Consider the following 18,157-nt stretch of genomic DNA (forward strand, 5'->3'; position numbering starts at 1 on the left):
GATATTAATTTATTTTTTCATTCAGCATATGGAATTCAGAAGATAATAAATAATCTCTTTTATTCAGATATTATTTATTTTATTCAGATATTAAAACCTTTTGATTTTCTTCTCTCAGACTCAATGAAACTGAAAAATCAGATTATTGAGTTCATAAAATGTTTTATGATTGCTGGAGGTAGGTTCTTGTGCCTCTGTGATTCCTAAATAGTTAGCTAATGGCATTTGTATTGCTCAGTGGCTGTATCAAGGATCTGGTGGTTCTGAACATGACAGGGACCACACTGAGGAACTAGGCAGTTGTTCCAAAGGATTTGCTTCTTAAAGTTGTAATCATAACAATATGCTAATTCCAATAACTGTAAGTTCTTTTACTGAACTTCTAACATAGGTATTCGCAAAGTATAGCAACTCATCATCTACAAAGGATTTTTAGAAGCAGATAGAAACATCTATGCAAGACATCTAATTTCCTGATGCATAGATATAATTGTCAACTGATACAGCTGTGTGATAATTATATTGCAAAACTATGATCAATTGAAAGTAATTGGATTAATTAAACAATGAATATAATCCAATATGGTAACATTAGATTTTCTGACTACATTTTGCTTTTGGAATTCAGAAGGTAATTAGAAAGAAGACTGAAATATAAACAGATTCCATATTTTATTTAAACAGTTTAATCTAATAAACATATTCAGAATGAAGTTCTAAATCTGTACATGCTTCTAAGTGATACCAGAATTTTCTGTCCATACAATTAACCTGGTGAGAAAGAGAATGAAATTCAAAACTTAGAATTATATTCAACAAGTTATAACAAGTTTTTATACTTTCAATATATCAATCAATTGAAATTTTATGATAAATAGTTTATAATATTTAAAAATAAGTTCCCAGAATTCTAATAGGGAATTTTCATTGAGTCTGCTACTCAGGATTTAATATTAATCGTTAGCATGCTTAATTCCTAAAGAATTTTTTTTTTTTTTTTGTAGAGACAGAGTCTCACTGTACCGCCCTCGGGTAGAGTGCCGTGGCGTCACACGGCTCACAGCAACCTCTAACTCCTGGGCTTCCGCGATTCTCTTGCCTCAGCCTCCAGAGTAGCTGGGACTACAGGCGCCCGCCACAATAAAGAATTGGTTTTAATGAACTAAAGCTAATTAGTATAAAATTGTATTATATTTACATTTTTAACAAAATGGTTACTAAAATATCACATTAGTTACCCACATATTTTGTAACTTTTTAATTATTTAGATGAAATATTTATATGTGAACTCAAAATAGGAGTCTGATTGCCTGAATAAGAGATAGAGTTCACCTCATACAAATGCTGTTAGTCAAAAATATTGTTTGAAAACATTACAATTACTTGAACTTCAATGAATAGTATCACTATTTTTTTTCTGCTTTTTCTCAAATAGTCAAAATCTAGTAGATATATCAAAAAGGAAACAATTATAAATTTATAAGAGAAGGTAAGTGTTGTAATCACACAGACTATGTGATCCTTGGGGGTAAGAAACCTCAGGTCAAGGGGAAGATCAGTTCTCTTTTATTTCTATAGCCCTTGAATAATATTTTTCAAGCCACTTCTACTTTAGGCCAAAGAAAATACCTCAAGGAAAATTTCGGTGGATAGTCTTTTTAAATCTTTCTCAAGACTTTTGGAAAAATTAGATATGAATATTAACTAGAGAGTAAATATTTCAAAGGACAGTAAGAATAAATAATAAATTACTCTCATATCTGTAGCTCAGTAAGAAGTGAATAGAGTTATGTCTAAATCCTACACCATGTCTCCCTCTACTCCCAATATTTTCCATATGACCAGTAAACATATGAACAGAGGCTTAATGTTAAGTTTAAAGAAATCAGAAGCCTTGCATCTTAGTTATTAAATTTAAGATTGATTGAACATCAAAACCATCAACTATAAAGTATGTATTTGATATATATATATAAAACAAAGCTAATAGATGATACGGTAAAAACTGTGCATTATGTCTTTTGTTCTCATTATGGTGTTATGTTACCAAGTGTTGTCAATGACTGAAAATAGCTTTTTTCCAAAAGCAAAATCTGACACAACTTGGATCCTCAAACTGATATTAACATATCAGTTAACACAAATCTAAGCTTTTTTAAGGGGATAAAAATTTCTATTTTCTGCACATAGATTCATTATAAGCTGTTGATTTTCAGAAAATGCATTTCAATCTTTCACTATACTTATTTTTCTTCAGTAATATACAGGATAATCATATAGATATTGTACTAGCCAAAAATGCATAATACCTCAAAATATAAGCAGTAGAATAATATTCTATATGAAAAGTACCAGCCCAAAGGATATTGCACAGAATCTTATATAACAGAGTCTTATCAACTAAAATGAAGACAAATACTTTTGTTGCAAAAGCAGGTCTTAAGAGGCAAAATTTTTAAAGTTCTACAATTCATACTTTTTAAAAATGAAATGTCTAATCCTTATTCTTTTCACATACCACTATAAATCTACAACTAGGTGTTCATGTGTGTGTATGTTATTTCATTTTGTATTTTTAGAGAACAGATTGTACGTGGTAAAGGATGAGAAAAGCACTAGGACAAAACAGTTTTTCAACAAAAGTACAACAGACTATTACATTTATGAACCAATTTCTTTTTAAAAAATCCCACTGCTACCAATCCAGATTCCTTATTAAAACAAATATTTTATTTCCTTTGTTTTCAAACTCAGTTAAAAACCCCATTGAGCAAAAAAATATTTTCCTTTTGTTTTTTACTACAGATCAATCCAGAATCTAAAATACTTGGCTTGCATCCTAATTCACTGTGTGGGCTCCTTTTTAGCTTGTGCAACAAAATTTAAATATCACAGTTTCCTCTTATTGTGAAGAGAAAAAAATGAAGAAAGATCAGTAAATAATAGCGCATCCTTTTGGCAGAGAGTCAATGAATAAAAGGTATCAAAGTCGATGCACAAAAGTTATATAGAAAAAGCAAGCTTCAATGTGTTCATTCCACTTAGACTATTTAATGACTCACATGTAGGTTATTTATTTCTTCTTATAAAAGGTAGAAGACAATTTCCTGGTTTCATTCATACAGATAGTCTCTCCTTCAAAGGCTCTATTGGAATGAACATTCCAACATAAAAGTGGTACCATTACACATTCTTTCTCACTCTCTCTCTCTTATTACCCATACACAAATACACTCAGACACAAATGTCATTGTAGAAAAATAAGGAAAGATTGAATTCTGAAAAGCATGCAAATGAAGAAAAACCCAAAAACTTTATCATAAAATGTGGTACTATAATATAAAAAGTTCTTTTGAATTATCAGACGTTTCTTTACTTACAGAAAATAATTTTCCTACGTTACTCAGCATTTTTCAATTTCAGAATATTAGGAGGTACATGTTTTGTTTACATATTTTGTTCTTTGCACTAATTGAGTCAAGATTTTGAAAAATACATTTACTTTCATTACAACTATTTTATTTATAAAACTTTTTTATAGCTTATACCTTTATTTTATTTTTTTGAAGAAAAAACAGACTATTTTTTATACTTTGAAGAATTTATTTTTATAATTTGTTTTTTTAGCATTTTAAAGGAAATCAGAAAAATTATATCTGATTATTTTTTAAATGTAATATGCTAATATAATTAAATTTGAATATTATTCTACTTAACATCACAGTGCATGTCATTGGCCTGTCTGCTTTCAGTTTCATTCTCCAACATTTTCTCCTTTTTTTAAAAATTTATTTTTAAAATTTCTCCATTATTTATATTATTTTTTTTTTCAGAATGTTGGGGGCACAGATGTTTTGTTTACATATTTTGTTTTTGTACAGATTGAGTCAAAGTTATACATGTAAGCATGCCCTTCGCCCTCATAGTGTGCACTCTCCCAATAGGTGTGAATTTTCCCATCGTATCCACCCCTCTCCCCGCAGCTTGTTTTTCATTGAGATTTACTTCCATATGTGCATTTAAGTGTTGATCAATTTGTTCCAATATGGTATTGAATGCATGTGTTTATTTCTCCATTCTTGTGATGTTTCACTTAGAAAAATAGTTTCCAGTTCTCGCCAGGTTGTCCAAAAAGATACTAGATCAATTTTTTTAATGGCTGAGTAGTATTCCATACTATGGATCCATCACATTTTATTAATCTATTCATGTATTTGTGGGCACTTGGGTTGTTTCTACATCTTTGCAATTATAATTTATGCTGCTATGGACATGCAAGGGCAGATGTCCTTTTTATAAAATGATCTTACCTAATTCAGGAAACTATAAGAATCCTAGGAAAAAATGCGGAGAAATGCTTATAGATATTGGCCTAGGCAAAGAATTCATGAAGAAGATCCCCAAAGCAATCTCAACAACAACAAAAATAAATGAATGTGACCTGACCTAAAAAGCTTCTGCACAGCCAAAGACATAATCAAAAGAGCAAACAGACAACTTACAGAATGCGACAAAATATTTGAATACTATACATCTGAAAAAGGGCTGAATCCAGAATCTACAAAGAACTCAAGCAAAGAATGCACCCAAATTCACCTCATTATAAGTGGGTACAAAACATGAACTGAAATTTTTCAAATCAAAATATCCTAATGGCCAAAAAAACTCATAAAAACATGTTCAGGATCTCTAATCATTAGGGAAATGTAAATCAAAACCACAATGAGATATCACCCAACTAATGAGAATGCTCTCATTAAAAAGTCCCCAAACAACAGATGCTGGCACAATGCAGAGAGAAAGGAACTCTTATACACTGTTGGTGGGACTGTAAACTAGGGCAGCCTCTATGGAAAATTGCATGAAGATCTCTCAAAGAACTTAAAAGTAGACCTACCACTTGATCCAGCAATCCCACTACTGGGTATATACTCATACTACTTTAAAAGTTTAGAAATTTAGAAGTATACCAGAAGTTAAATTATTATTTCAAAAATCCTTCACTGAATTAAAGATAATGGCATATGTACACATAGAATTTTAAAGGAGCAATATAGAGTTATATAATTATTTTTAGTAATTTTTGAATTACATTATGTATTGACTACACAGATCCTGGTGGCCCTTACCTAGGAGGCAATATGTCCAAAGTATATTCTAAGAGATAATGATTTCACAGAATGTTAAGTGCTATTTTATAAATTATCTGGAGTCAAATAAGTACAGAATTAAAAAAAATTCAAAAATAGTGAAACAGTATGATTTTCATTTCTTTCCCTCTTGTATTATATGACCCCGCAGCATTTTTGCCAGGGTAAAGAGCGGTAAGTTAGCCAAGTACCACCTCAACGTCTACTTCTGGATCCTGACAGATGGTGAAAAGAAAAAGACAAGTGGAATTCAGTGGAAAGATCATCTGTGTATTTCCTCAAGAAATTGGGGTGCCATCCAGTACACTGTACACTCAGAAGACAAGTGTACAACTGACTCAGATTCATCCTAGAGAGACCAAGCTTCTAGGAGAAACACCTAGCATCAGGTGCATGCCATATCTAACAAAACTCAGGGGCAATTTTGTGACATTACAAATGAGTGGCAATTTGAAAGATAAAGCATTAGGTGACACCTGGCTCCTCAGAGGACCTGGGAAGTTATATGCTTCTATAAGGAACTTAGCTCCAGAGGTTTCATGTATCAGCAGAAACAGGATCAGTCTGCAGCTCACTAGCAATGCAGACTTGGCCACAGAGTGAAACCTGCACTCAGACAGTAGTGATGATGTCTTTACTCCACAAGTTACCGTGCAGGACCACCACTCAGCAGAGACCAATAGGGTGGCAGTCTGTGTGCAGAAGATACTTCCTTCCTCCCGCTGCTAACATGAAGGCACAAAATTCTGCCCTTCTAAATGTCTAAGAAGAGAGATATTGAGATTCTATATGTTAGAAAATTTAAAATCTGTCTCCTAGCAGCCTCCATCCTCGGGCACTATGCTCACAAGTCGCTGCCACACAGGGTGGAGGAACTTGAGGATGTTCAGATCATCCCTTGTTAGTCAAAATATAGCACTTACATTTGTAACCTATATTTAAACTCAGGAAACGTTGATTAAAAATATTAAGCAGATATCCTAACAAAATATTTGTAAGTGTGTGTCATTTTCCAAGATACAGAATTTAGTATATCATCTTGTCCTATGCCATGTATAAGAGCACAGAATTTTTCCCACATGGATTGTCTGGTATCATGGAATTAACACTTGCTAAACGCCATTCTAAGTATAAATGGATGCAACTTTTTAAAATAACTGAATTCACAAATAACCAAATTCAAATATCATGAATTATTTTACTATAGTTTTAATAGACCTCAATAGGAGAGATTCCCTCTCGAGGTTTTCCCCTGGCCCTCCATTCTAAGTATAAATTAGCCTGCTCCTGACTGCAGAGTTAACAGTATCCTGCCTCTGGGTGCTGTCAAGGCTGCCTCAAATGGACTTTCTCACAAGGTGACAATTATACCACTCAAGCCAGGAACTGAGACTTCTCTGCATTTGTAGCACAGATTCCATGAGTTGATTTGTGACTCATTTGCTAATGAATGTTTAATAATATTTAATAATTATAATATGTAGGGAAATGGATTAATACATTCAGTTTATGCTCATTCATAAACTGAAATAATAAAAGTGTTAAGCTTCACAATTATATGATAGGACTTTTTAATCTTTAAAATCCTATAAACTATTTGGTACTTTTTTCTTGTTTTTTTTTTGAGACACAGTCTCACTTGTCATCCTTGGTAGAGTGCTGTGCCAACACAGCTCACAGCAATCTCAAACTCTTGGGCTCAAGCGATTCTCTTGTTTCAGCCTCCCGAGTAGCTGGGACTATAGGCACCCATCACAACATCTGGCTATTTTTAGAGACAGGTCTTGCTCTGGCTCAAGCTGGTCTTAAACCTGTTAGCTCAGGCAATCTACTTACCTAGGTCTCCCAGAGTGCTAGGATTACAGGTGTGAGCCACTGCACATGGCCTATTTGGTACATATTAAAGGATATATATTTATACGACAAAAGTAGCCTGATTCAAATTTCCTGGTCACATATTTAAAGGAAAACAAAAGTACAAGTTGATAGGTTCCACCTTTTGGTTTGAATGTATTCAGTGTCATGTTGGAGAAACCAGGCTGTAAACATCACAAAGCTACTGTAGAAAATTCAAATCTTTCTCACAAGCCCTAGCTAATGTGATTATACCTTGCACATTAATTAAGGATAATTAGCCAAGCAGCAGGTTATAAACCAAGACTACTCAAAAGGAGCAAATAAAGTTGAACCAACTTGGAGGCAAGATCCTTTTTTATAACACAGAAAATTCAGACTAGACTAAAAGATGCAGGAAAAGATAACAGAAAACAAGATCACAGAGAGGAGTCATGTGGCAAAACAAATGATAAATTCTAGAAAGTTGGTGCATGGGTACAGAGTTAACAGGAGAGTCCTGACATTTAAATAACTAGCAAAAAGAGAGATTATCTTATAAGCATCAAGAGAACTGAGAGTCTAAACTATGAACCGGAAAGAGAAAATCTAACAGACCTAGACCCTGGTAACAATTTATGTGTCAAACTGTAGAAATGCTTCAACTCTGTTGACACAGCATGAATTTAGTTCGGATTTGTCAATTCCTTAAGTTCTCAATGAGTTTCTGAAATACAGAAGTCAGGAAGCAGGTGAAAAAGTTAGAATAAAATTATTATATTAATTCCAAGTTGATAGTCCAAATGAATATTCTGTAGCTGCTACAGTTGGCGTATTCTACTTCCTTTGGTCAAATACTTCTGGTGTTCACCCAAGATTGTAATAAATAGTGAAACAGTCTTACAAGAGCAGTCAACATTTACAGTCTGATAGAAGAGTATTTATGTACATTTTAAAAGGTTTATTTTTCTCCAGGTATAAAGTTAGAAAACAATAAATACTTTCAAGCAAAAATAAGTAATTTTATAAGAAATATTAACAACTTCTCTAAAGGAAGTTGCAACTATCTTGTTGTGAGCATAAGCCTAGAATAAATTTAAATCCTTACTTACACAAAATAGAGCTAAAAAATGGTTTTCAACGATATTTATTAACTTAATCCAAATGTGCCAAGTGTAGCTTTTTGCAGATTGATACATTTAGCCATCTCAAAAATTACGTTAATACAGTGGGACTTACATAGTTAATTTAATTTTTAAAATTTATATCCAAAGTTTTACAAAGACTAGTTTATTAACTCTGAATTCCTAAACTACATTTAATCTACTTCTATTCAAAAGCCCTTTAAATTATAGATTAGCATATAATTCTTCCACAGATTAAATGTTTGTTGTTAAATTTATGAGTACCCATGACCTCAAAAATTATACTGGACTAAATTAAATAAATGTACTATTCCAGTAAATTTAAAAAGTAAATAATTTTTAAAATAGTTACATATTGTTTTTTAATTCCCTATAGTATGTATATTTTGTGTTAAGATACTCTGCTTTGCTTTTCCATAGTGCTTCTCTCTCTTCCCTCACTCTCTTGCCTATACATTTTTTTTAATTTACACAATTTACAGCAAAACAAAACAAATTGTTTCAGTTAGGATATGTCAAAGTTGAACGAACTACAGTGCTAAGACTTTAGAATTTGAAAGATCAAATTGATACGGAACTATAGATAAATATAAATACTAGTATAGAGAAATAAGACGTAAGAACTGGGTGAACTTTGAGAGTAGAAGAGGATCTCCCCTTAAACAGCATTGGGCAAGAAAAGTTTGGAAGGCAACTAAAATGAAAATACATTGTAAATCAAGATTTGTAACCAAGAATGAGCTAGATACTCAATAGATACTTAAAGCAAGTCTATTCTACATCCTGCTAGGAACAGGGGACATAGGGCATGTAAAATAGTGAAACACATCCCCTTTTCCAGAGAAGCTCTGTTCCTATCCACAAAGAAACATGAAATTGTTTCAAATAATGGAGCCTCAGCATGGTAGGGTTACTCTTCAAGAAGTTATTTCTTATGCATAAAAGGGGAAGCATCCCAAGGAGCATTAAAAAAAAGAGCATAAAAATATGACATTTCTATGTCATTGAAGACAGAAGAAAGGGAAATGAGGTGGCCTCTTATCCTCTTCAAAAATAAGGATTGCTATATTAAGATATGATGTAGAAGTTTCCTTAAATTACATTAGCACCTGCCAACAGTGAAATTTCATAAAGTTGATTGCAAATTAAATGGCACTTCTCTGCCTTCTCCCCCGTATGTAAATATGTGTACTGGTCTCAAATTTACAGCAATACTTGTCACTAGGATAATGCTGTATAACCTCATTACTGAAAACACTTAAATATTTTTTCTCTTTACATAGAAAGAATGAGGTGGATTTATGCTACTCTACTGAGGTTCAAAGCATATGTCAAATAATCCTACTTTCTAGCTGTGGGACTTTGGACAAGTTACAAAACTTCCCTGTGTCCATTTTTCTCATCAATAAAATAGGGAGAATAAAGAGTGTAAGTAAAGTAATTACAATAAAGCCTTTAATACATTTCCTGGGCCATAGAGTTAGCGCCTACTAAATATTAGACATTATGATGATGATGATTGATAATCATTAGTTTGAACAACATACCAAAAACCATTAAATTGTACCAACATGAGGAGGAAGGAGAGTAAAACATAGAAATAACATTCCAGATAAAAAATCATTCAGATTGTTAGTCACTTTGCTTTGGTAAATGAAAATGCAAAAGACAACAAGGCAAACTAACCAGTACTATAAACTATCCTACAAAATGCCTTAGTAATTGTTATAGACAAATTAGTAATAAACAAATTCCACCAAGTGGTAAGTAGTGGTTTTACAAAAGTGTGATAAGCTACACTGGTTGCATATTCTGAAGGTACAATTACACAAAAGATGTTTTAGGAAAATCAATGAAATATGTGTTATTATTGCCAGTGCTTATACATGTAGTATACAGATGTTGTTAGAATTTCTGATCACTTAAAGGTTATTTTTTTATGTTGCTTTTGATTATTATGGGTATATAACAGCTGTATAGCTTCATTGGGTATACATGCATATGTGATGTGTTGATACAGCATTCAATGCACATTAATCTAATCAGGACAATTGCAGTATCCATCATCTTAGACATTTATTGTTTCTTTGTCTTAGAAATATTCCAATTCTATTTTTCTACTTATTTTAAAGCATACCCTAACTTAATGGTGATTATAGTCACTTGGATGTACTATCCAGTATGCTTCAATCTAGCTAACTCTTATTTTTGTATCCATTAACCATCCCCACTTTATCCGCTTTCCCCCTTTATACTTCCCAGCCTCTGATAACCATCATTGTACTCTCTGTCCCCATGAAATCAATTGTTTTTATTAATTTGCTTCCACATTGGAGTGAGATCATGCAAGATTTGTCTTTCTGACTTGACTTATTTTACTGAACAGAATGTCCACCCACGTTGCTGCAAATGGCAAGATTTATTCTTTTTTTGTGACTGTATAACATTTCATTGCATGACTGTACCAAAATTTCTTTATCTATTCATTTGCTGATAGGCACTTAGGTTGATTCCAAATTTTGGTTATTATTGCTGCAATAAACATGGGAGTGCAGATATCTTTTTGATATACTGATTTCCTCTTTGTATATCTACCCAGAAGTGGGATTGCTAGATCATATTTAAAGGTTTTTCATTATTTTTATTTTCCTCAGAAAAGTTAAATAAGAGTAATGTGGAATCGAGCAAACATTTAACACAATTCTATGAAGTCTGGAAGTCTTGTCTTTAGTTTAGAAATATTTTTTCTTTTCTAATAAATTACTAGATTAAATGTACTTTGCTTCTCCAAGAATGTCTAACTCACATATATGTATACAAAACAGGCTCAATTAAATTTCAATAAATATTGATAAAATGAATTACACATAGCCACTACTCTTCATTTCTATTTCACTGTTGAAATTTTCAAGACAGTATCAAAAAAATTAAACATAATGAATATATTCTCCATTTCTGCAATGTTAATTAAGGACTAATTATTTTAAATAAATTTAAGTTAAAATATTAATGTTTCAGAAACAAATGTTAATGAGTGATACCTGTTACCTACTGATATAAAACAGATGTTTTTACCTTTTCCTTGATTTATCACTGCTTAAAAATGAAGAATAATAATCATTGAATTAACAGAGAATCCTACACATATATGAAGAAAAAATAATTCTAGAACAATATGAAAAGAGTTTTCCCTTATTTCTATTCACTAAATGCTAATACTACCACGTGTACTTTCTAGTGTAAGATGACAGACTTATCCTATCTCTTAGATCTGTCTTTTCTAAAATAATTGGGTTATAGCAAGTCATACTTATCCTTCCATCTTACAATCCCATGTTTTTTTGTAGACAACCTAAGTATTTCATGACTTTATTAACACAGAATTTAATTAACATAACTTTATTAACACAATTATGAGCACATAATAATTGTGTTCAAGTTTGTTTCACTATGCCCATCTCAGATGATTATACCAGTACCAGTAGTTAAGACAACAGTTAACAAAACTCACCACAGTTGGCCTCATCTGATGCGTCTGCACAGTCTGGATCTTCATCACAAACCCATAGCTTGGAAATGCAATGTTTTGTAGTTTTACACTGGAAATAGTCTGGAGAACAGCTGTTTTCAGCTTAAGAGGAAAATATTTATTAAAATGTGGCATAGGAGAAGAAGAGACATTTTATTTATAGAAAGTAATTGTAAGCAAATGTTAAAGACAATTTGTTAAAAATGTATTGTTTTTTTAGTTAATAGGGCTCTGAAGGTGAGAAAGTTTAACTACCTATAATGGACTTTTGATATCCTTTCCAGTAGAAACAAACAAAACATATTTCTGTATTGGTATATTGGTAAAAATAAGATTTTTCAAAACACTCTGGATTATGTATTTAATTTAGTATTTGGAAACTAGGTTTGTGAACAAAGAATTTGGGGCCTTTTAAAATAAATTTTTCCAGATAAATTTAAGAATTTATGCACTTGCATATTTATAAACTAAAAATTACTAAAATTGAAAGACATTAAATGAATGAAGAAATAAAAAAAACATGAAATTTATCAAAAGCTCTGGGAGTTGTGTTGGGTTCTAAGGGAAGTGAGTATATAACTCCAACTGTAAACTGCATCACAAAACCCAGTCAGTTAAATGGATCAGCATCTAGAATGGCTAAGCATAAAGAACTGGTACTGACTTTATTCGGAATGCACCATCTTAATCAAATTGCTGGATGACTGTACATTATTTACTGATAAAAGTTTTAAAGGAATAAAATAAAACTTCTGCAAGACATAAATGTTGATAGCCGTTTTCTGCAACTTGACAGGTGCTTTATCTTTCAGATTCTGTGTTTATGGGTGCATGTGCACATAGTTTGTGTATATAGATGCCTGCCTGTGTGCATATATGTGTATGATGTAAACTCTTTTACCCTTCATTTAGTGTAATTTGATTTTTGGTGGAAAATGGAAATACGATTTGAAAAGAATCAAAATATTTTACTTATTCTTTCATATCCTGTTAAGATATATTAAATAGAGTATTATTTACATTTTGTTCAGGTAATTTTGTTAAGTCATTTTGCTCAGATTTTACATTTCTTACCCTAAGTTCAATATACATTTCATGAAGGAAAAAAATCTTTAATTAAAATAGAGTTGATTTTAAGTAACTAATTTATCAAAAGAAGTAAATTATGTATAATTACTTAATTCAGGCAAAAAAATCACTTTATAAAAAAAATCAACTGCAATGCTCCATTTGATTCTTCTCCAAGATGATGCAGATGATTGGACATTATCTGCGTTTGTCATAATTTCTAAGTAAATTTTTTTTTTTTTTTTTTAGAGACAGTGTTTCACTTTGTCGCCCTAAGTAGAGTGCGATGGAGTCACAGCTCACAGCAACCTTACAGCTTTTGGGCTTAGGCGATTCTCTTGCCTCAGCCTCCCGAGTAGTACAGGTGCCCCCCACAATGCCTGGCTGTTTTTTTTTTTGTTGTTGTTGAAGTTTGGCTGGGGCCAGGTTCAAACCTTCCACCCTTGGTATATGGGACTGGCACCCTACTCACTGAGCCATAGGCACTGCCCCAATTCCTAATAAATTTTTAAGTAAACTAATGTGATAATGTTTATATAGGAGTTCTTAAATAATCTATCCCAATTGGTACCTGCCTATAATTATTTGACCATATTGCTGTTTTATTTATCTACCCTGTATGAATTTATGGAGCATAATAATGATTTTGGACAAATTTAAGCTGGCAGTTAAAAGCAAGGCAAAGAAGAACATTGAGGTGACTTACGACAGTCCCTTTCATCTTCCTCATCACCACAATCATCTTGTCCATTACATCTGAGGTTTACTGGGATACATTTCAGGTTCTTGGTGCACTTGAACTGACCTGACAGGCAGACATGTGTGTCTAAATTACAGAAAGAAGAAAAAAATCTGCCCTGAGACTTGTGCTTGAATTTAAATCTGTGAAGTTTAGATTTACATTCTTTAGTTAGGAATTTAATCACCTACCACAGTTGAGTTCATCAGAATTGTCTCCACAATCATTCTCTCCATCACAGATGAAAGCAGGCAGGGCACAGAGTCCAGTTCCACACTGAAATCGGCCTGGCTGACATTTAAATTCAGCTGTGAGAGAAAAACATACAGGTATTGTAGAATGACAAATGTAGCACATGAATCCTTAAACAGAAGTAATTTGATATTTAAAATATTTATGCTATTTTGTTAAATATATACCAGAACATAATATGAATGACTCACATCTAGATAGCTCTTAGCTTCAGATGTTCATCTAAGCTATGAGTAACTCACATAACTCCAGATAACAGCCAATAAACAGATTGGTAAGGGGGTAAGGGTTAACAACATGTAAATACATTTAAAAAAAATAAAAGTATACTCATTTCAACTAAGTGGTATTTAGAGGATATGCTGCAGAATGAAAAAAGTATTATTGCAACAATTTTTTTTAAATCATTTGTTCTTGGTTACTTTGTTGCTTGTGATCTGCCCACGATATGCCATCAGTATGTATTCTTTAGCACTAATGAGTAACTAAACTAATGACATTTAGTCAATTTTGTATTGATATGCACTTCTATAACCTTAATAAGGATATTTTATTTAGAGAAATAGTAAATGTTTTAACAAACCATACATATATCATAAAAACTACCAAATGATAATGCATTTCCTTTTGCCTTATGCTTTGAGTTTATAGGAGGAATAATAACAATATGGGAGGATCTATTAAGGAGTTACTCTGTATCAGGAATAAGGCTAGATCCTTTCACATACAATTATTAATTTAGTCTCATCATAAACTTCTCACTTTATTGTTACAATATTAATTAAAAATTTAAGCATTCATTAAAAATAACTCAATACACTGATTATTCCATAAATTTAAGAAAGTTCTGGGGCAGCACCTGTGGCTCAAAGGAGTAGTGTACCAGACCCATATGCCAGAGGTGGCGGGTTCAAACCTAGCCCCAGCTAAAAAAAAATTTACCTCCAATCTATAACATTTTTAGGGCGGCGCCTGTGGCTCAGTGAGTAGGGCGCCGGCCCCATATGCCGAAGGTGGTGGGTTCAAACCCAGCCCCGGCCAAACTGCAACAAAAAAATAGCCGGGTGTTGTGGCGGGCGCCTGTAGTCCCAGCTACTCGGGAGGCTGAGGCAAGAGAATCACGTAAGCCCAAGAGTTAGAGGTTGCTGTGAGCCGTGTGACGCCACGGCACTCTACCCGAGGGCGGTACAGTGAGACTCTGTCTCTACAAAAAAAAAAAAAAAAAAAAGAAACATTTTTAATTAATCATACTAAATATTTAAACTGAATGATACATACTTTTCTCATACTTTAAAGATGTGTATTTCCTCTAATTATTTTCATATATAATTTCCTTCAATATTTTTGTATCAAAACAACTCTTTTATAAAAAAGTTTCAAATTGTTAAAGAAATACATGGAAATAACTGTAAATCCCGTCTGATTATCATATTTGTCTCTAGAATGATCTTTTATGTATTAGAATATCATAACAAGCATAATTATAAACTTCAACGCCAGAGAATGCTTGATGCATTAAGATTACATTTATGCAAATAGCATTATGTATGTTTGCAAATATGTGAACCTGGCTTTTCTACCTTCTCAGGTGAAGTAATAGGAATTATGAGTAGTTCTTAACATCTACAAATTTTGATGACACACCTACTCAGAAATGAAATCTAAGCACTTTACAGACTCATGCATATAATTTTTCACTTCACCATGACTCTCAAATAAAAGTATCATGCCTGCCGATGTTCAAAACTGTTAGCCCATCAACTATAAATAAAAGTTTATTTTCTAGGCTTAAATACCACAGAGATAATGCCACTAACAAAACCCCATAAGTACCTGAAGAAAACATAGAGGAAATCTCTATCATATTTGTCTGTGTATAAACATTTTAATATGAATATAGAAGCAAAGGCAACAAAAGAAAAGATGAGAAAATGGAATTACAACAAATTAAAAATGTTCTGCACATAGAAGGAAACAGAGCAAATAGATAACTTAGGAAAGAAAATACGTGAAATATACAGAGAACACAACTCAATAGTAAGAAAGCAACACAAATAAAAAAAAAATGTGCTAAGGATTTGAATAGGCATTTCTCGAAAGAAGACATACAAATGGTACATGAAAAAATGCTCAACATTGCTAATTATCAGGAAAATGAAAATTAAATCCACAGTGAGCTACTTACTACCTTATATCTGTTAGAATGAGTATTGTGAAAAAGATGAAAGTAACAAGCATTGGCAAGGAGTGGAGAAAAAGGAACTCTTGCACATCATTGGTGGAAATTAATATAGCTATTACAGGAAACTTTATGACAGTTCCTCAAAAATAAAAAATAGAATGACCATGTGATCCAGCAAACCCACTACTGGGTAAATATAGACATATCTTGAATAAATTGTTGGTTCCATTCCAGAACACCGCAATAAAGCAAATATTAGAATAAATCAGTCACACACATTTTTTTTATTTCCCAGTGTATATAAACATTATGTTTACTCTGTAGACTACTACATGTATAGTATTATATTTAAAAAATAATGCATATACCTTAATTAAGCAATATTTTATTGCTAGAAAATGCTAATGATTATCTGAATCTTTAAGCAGTGGTAACCTTCTTGCTGGTACAGGATCTTGCCTGGATGCCTTGTTGGTGGCTACTGAATGACCAGAGGGTTGATTGCTGAAGTTTGAGGTGACTGTAGCAATTTATCAAAATAGGACAACTACTACTGCCAAATAATTGTCACTCCCTTTCATGAAAGATTTTTCTGTAGCATGCAATGCTGTTTGATAACATTATACCCATAATAAAAGCTCTTTCAAAATCAAAATGAATCCTTTCAAACTCTTCTTCTAATTGATTACATTTATGTAATATTCTAAATTATTTGTTTTTATTTCAACAGCATTCATAGCATATTCACCATACATACATTCCATCTCAAGAATCTTTCTTTGTTCATGCATAATAAGCAACTTCTCATTCTTTAAAGTTTTATTAGATTGGAGCAATTCATTCACATCTTTAGGCCCCACTTCTGACCATAGCTATGCATTCCTACCACATCTGCAGTTACTTCTTCTATTGAAGTCTTGAAACCTTCAAAAGGATGTGTGAGGGCTGGAATCAACTTCTTCCACATTCCACTTCTTCCCCCCTCCCAACATTCCAGTTAATGTTGCTATTTTGACCCACTCCCATGAATCTCAAATATTCTTAAAGGCATCTAGAACTGTGAATCCTTTCCAGAAGGTTTTCAATTTACATTGCTCATATGTATGAGAGGAAACACTATCTATGGAGATTTAGCCTTATGAAACACAACAATAATGAGACTTAAATTTTAAAATTACTTCTTGATCCATAAGATGTAGTATGGATGCTGTGTTAGCAGCAATGAGAGTAATATTAATTTCACTGTACATTTCCACCAGAGCTTTTTGATGACTAAGTGCATTATCAATGAGCAGTAATACTTTGAAAGGAATCTTCTGAAAAGTAGAATATTCAGTAATCTAAGATATAAACAAAGTGCTGCCATCCAGGTTTTGTTGGTTCATTTCTAGAGCATAGGCAGAGTAGATTTAACATAATTCCTAAGAGCCTTAGAGATTTTGAAATGGTCTATGAGCATTGGTTTCAACTGCATTAGTCCCTAACAAGAGAGTCAATCTGTCCTTTGAAGCTTTGAAGCCAGGCATTTGCTTTCCCTCTCTAGCAGTGAAAAATCATTCCTATATGACATCTTCTTCCAGCATAAGGCTGTCTACATTGAAAATGTTGTTTAGTCAGGAGGCGGAGCAAGATGGCAGCCGAGTAACAGCTTCCTTGCATCTGGGCACCATGAGTCTGGGGAGATAGGACTCCAGGCATCTCTGGCTGGTGGGATCTGCCTATCATCACCCCTGTGAGGATACAGGGAGTCAGCGAGAGACTTCTGGACCCCAAGAGGAGGACTAAAACAGTGGAAAAACAGCAAGTGGTCGCGTGTGTTCAATCCGTCTAAACCCGCCCGCAACTGTAAGTTCAGTAGCAGCGAGACTGCAAACCAGAAAGGCCTTACCTGTGAACTGTTTTGGTGTCTTTGGACTTGGCACTCAGTTGAACTGCCTTGGGGAGAGCCTGAGCAGGACTGCGGAGAGTTGTCTAGGGCCCCAGTCTGAGCTGCTGAGCCAGACGGAGCTAATAGTGTTTGGCTGTGGGACACAGGGAGCCATTGTGAGCGATCTGCCCCGGCAAGCTCCGCCCTCAGGGTCGCAGAGCTAGAATCGTGTGGGAGCTGGTAACCCAGCGACCAAGTAGCCTAAGGGTGGGGTCTGAGCCACCTTGCAGCCCTAACCCTCAGGGGCAGAGTGAGACTGGTTTTGGCACACTGGGTAAGTGGATAGCAACTTCAGCAGTGATTCCAGCAACAAGTACTTTCCTGGGAAAGC

The 18,157-nt window shown here is 33.4% G+C and overlaps 1 protein-coding gene across 1 annotated transcript in view; it reads right to left on the reverse strand.

Annotated features, from left to right (window-relative positions):
• Positions 1-18,157, reverse strand: part of LRP1B (LDL receptor related protein 1B) — a 2,318,354-nt gene that overhangs the window by 281,520 nt on the left and 2,018,677 nt on the right. The window contains exons 64-66 of the mRNA XM_053597274.1: positions 13,657-13,773; positions 13,433-13,552; positions 11,641-11,760 (exon numbers count right to left, since the gene is read on the reverse strand). Of these exons, the coding sequence (XP_053453249.1) occupies positions 11,641-11,760; positions 13,433-13,552; positions 13,657-13,773 (357 nt within the window). The remainder of the gene's footprint in view (positions 1-11,640; positions 11,761-13,432; positions 13,553-13,656; positions 13,774-18,157) is intronic.

The sequence above is a fragment of the Nycticebus coucang genome, chromosome 7 (assembly GCF_027406575.1).
Source record: "Nycticebus coucang isolate mNycCou1 chromosome 7, mNycCou1.pri, whole genome shotgun sequence".
Classification (NCBI taxonomy): domain Eukaryota; kingdom Metazoa; phylum Chordata; class Mammalia; order Primates; family Lorisidae; genus Nycticebus; species Nycticebus coucang.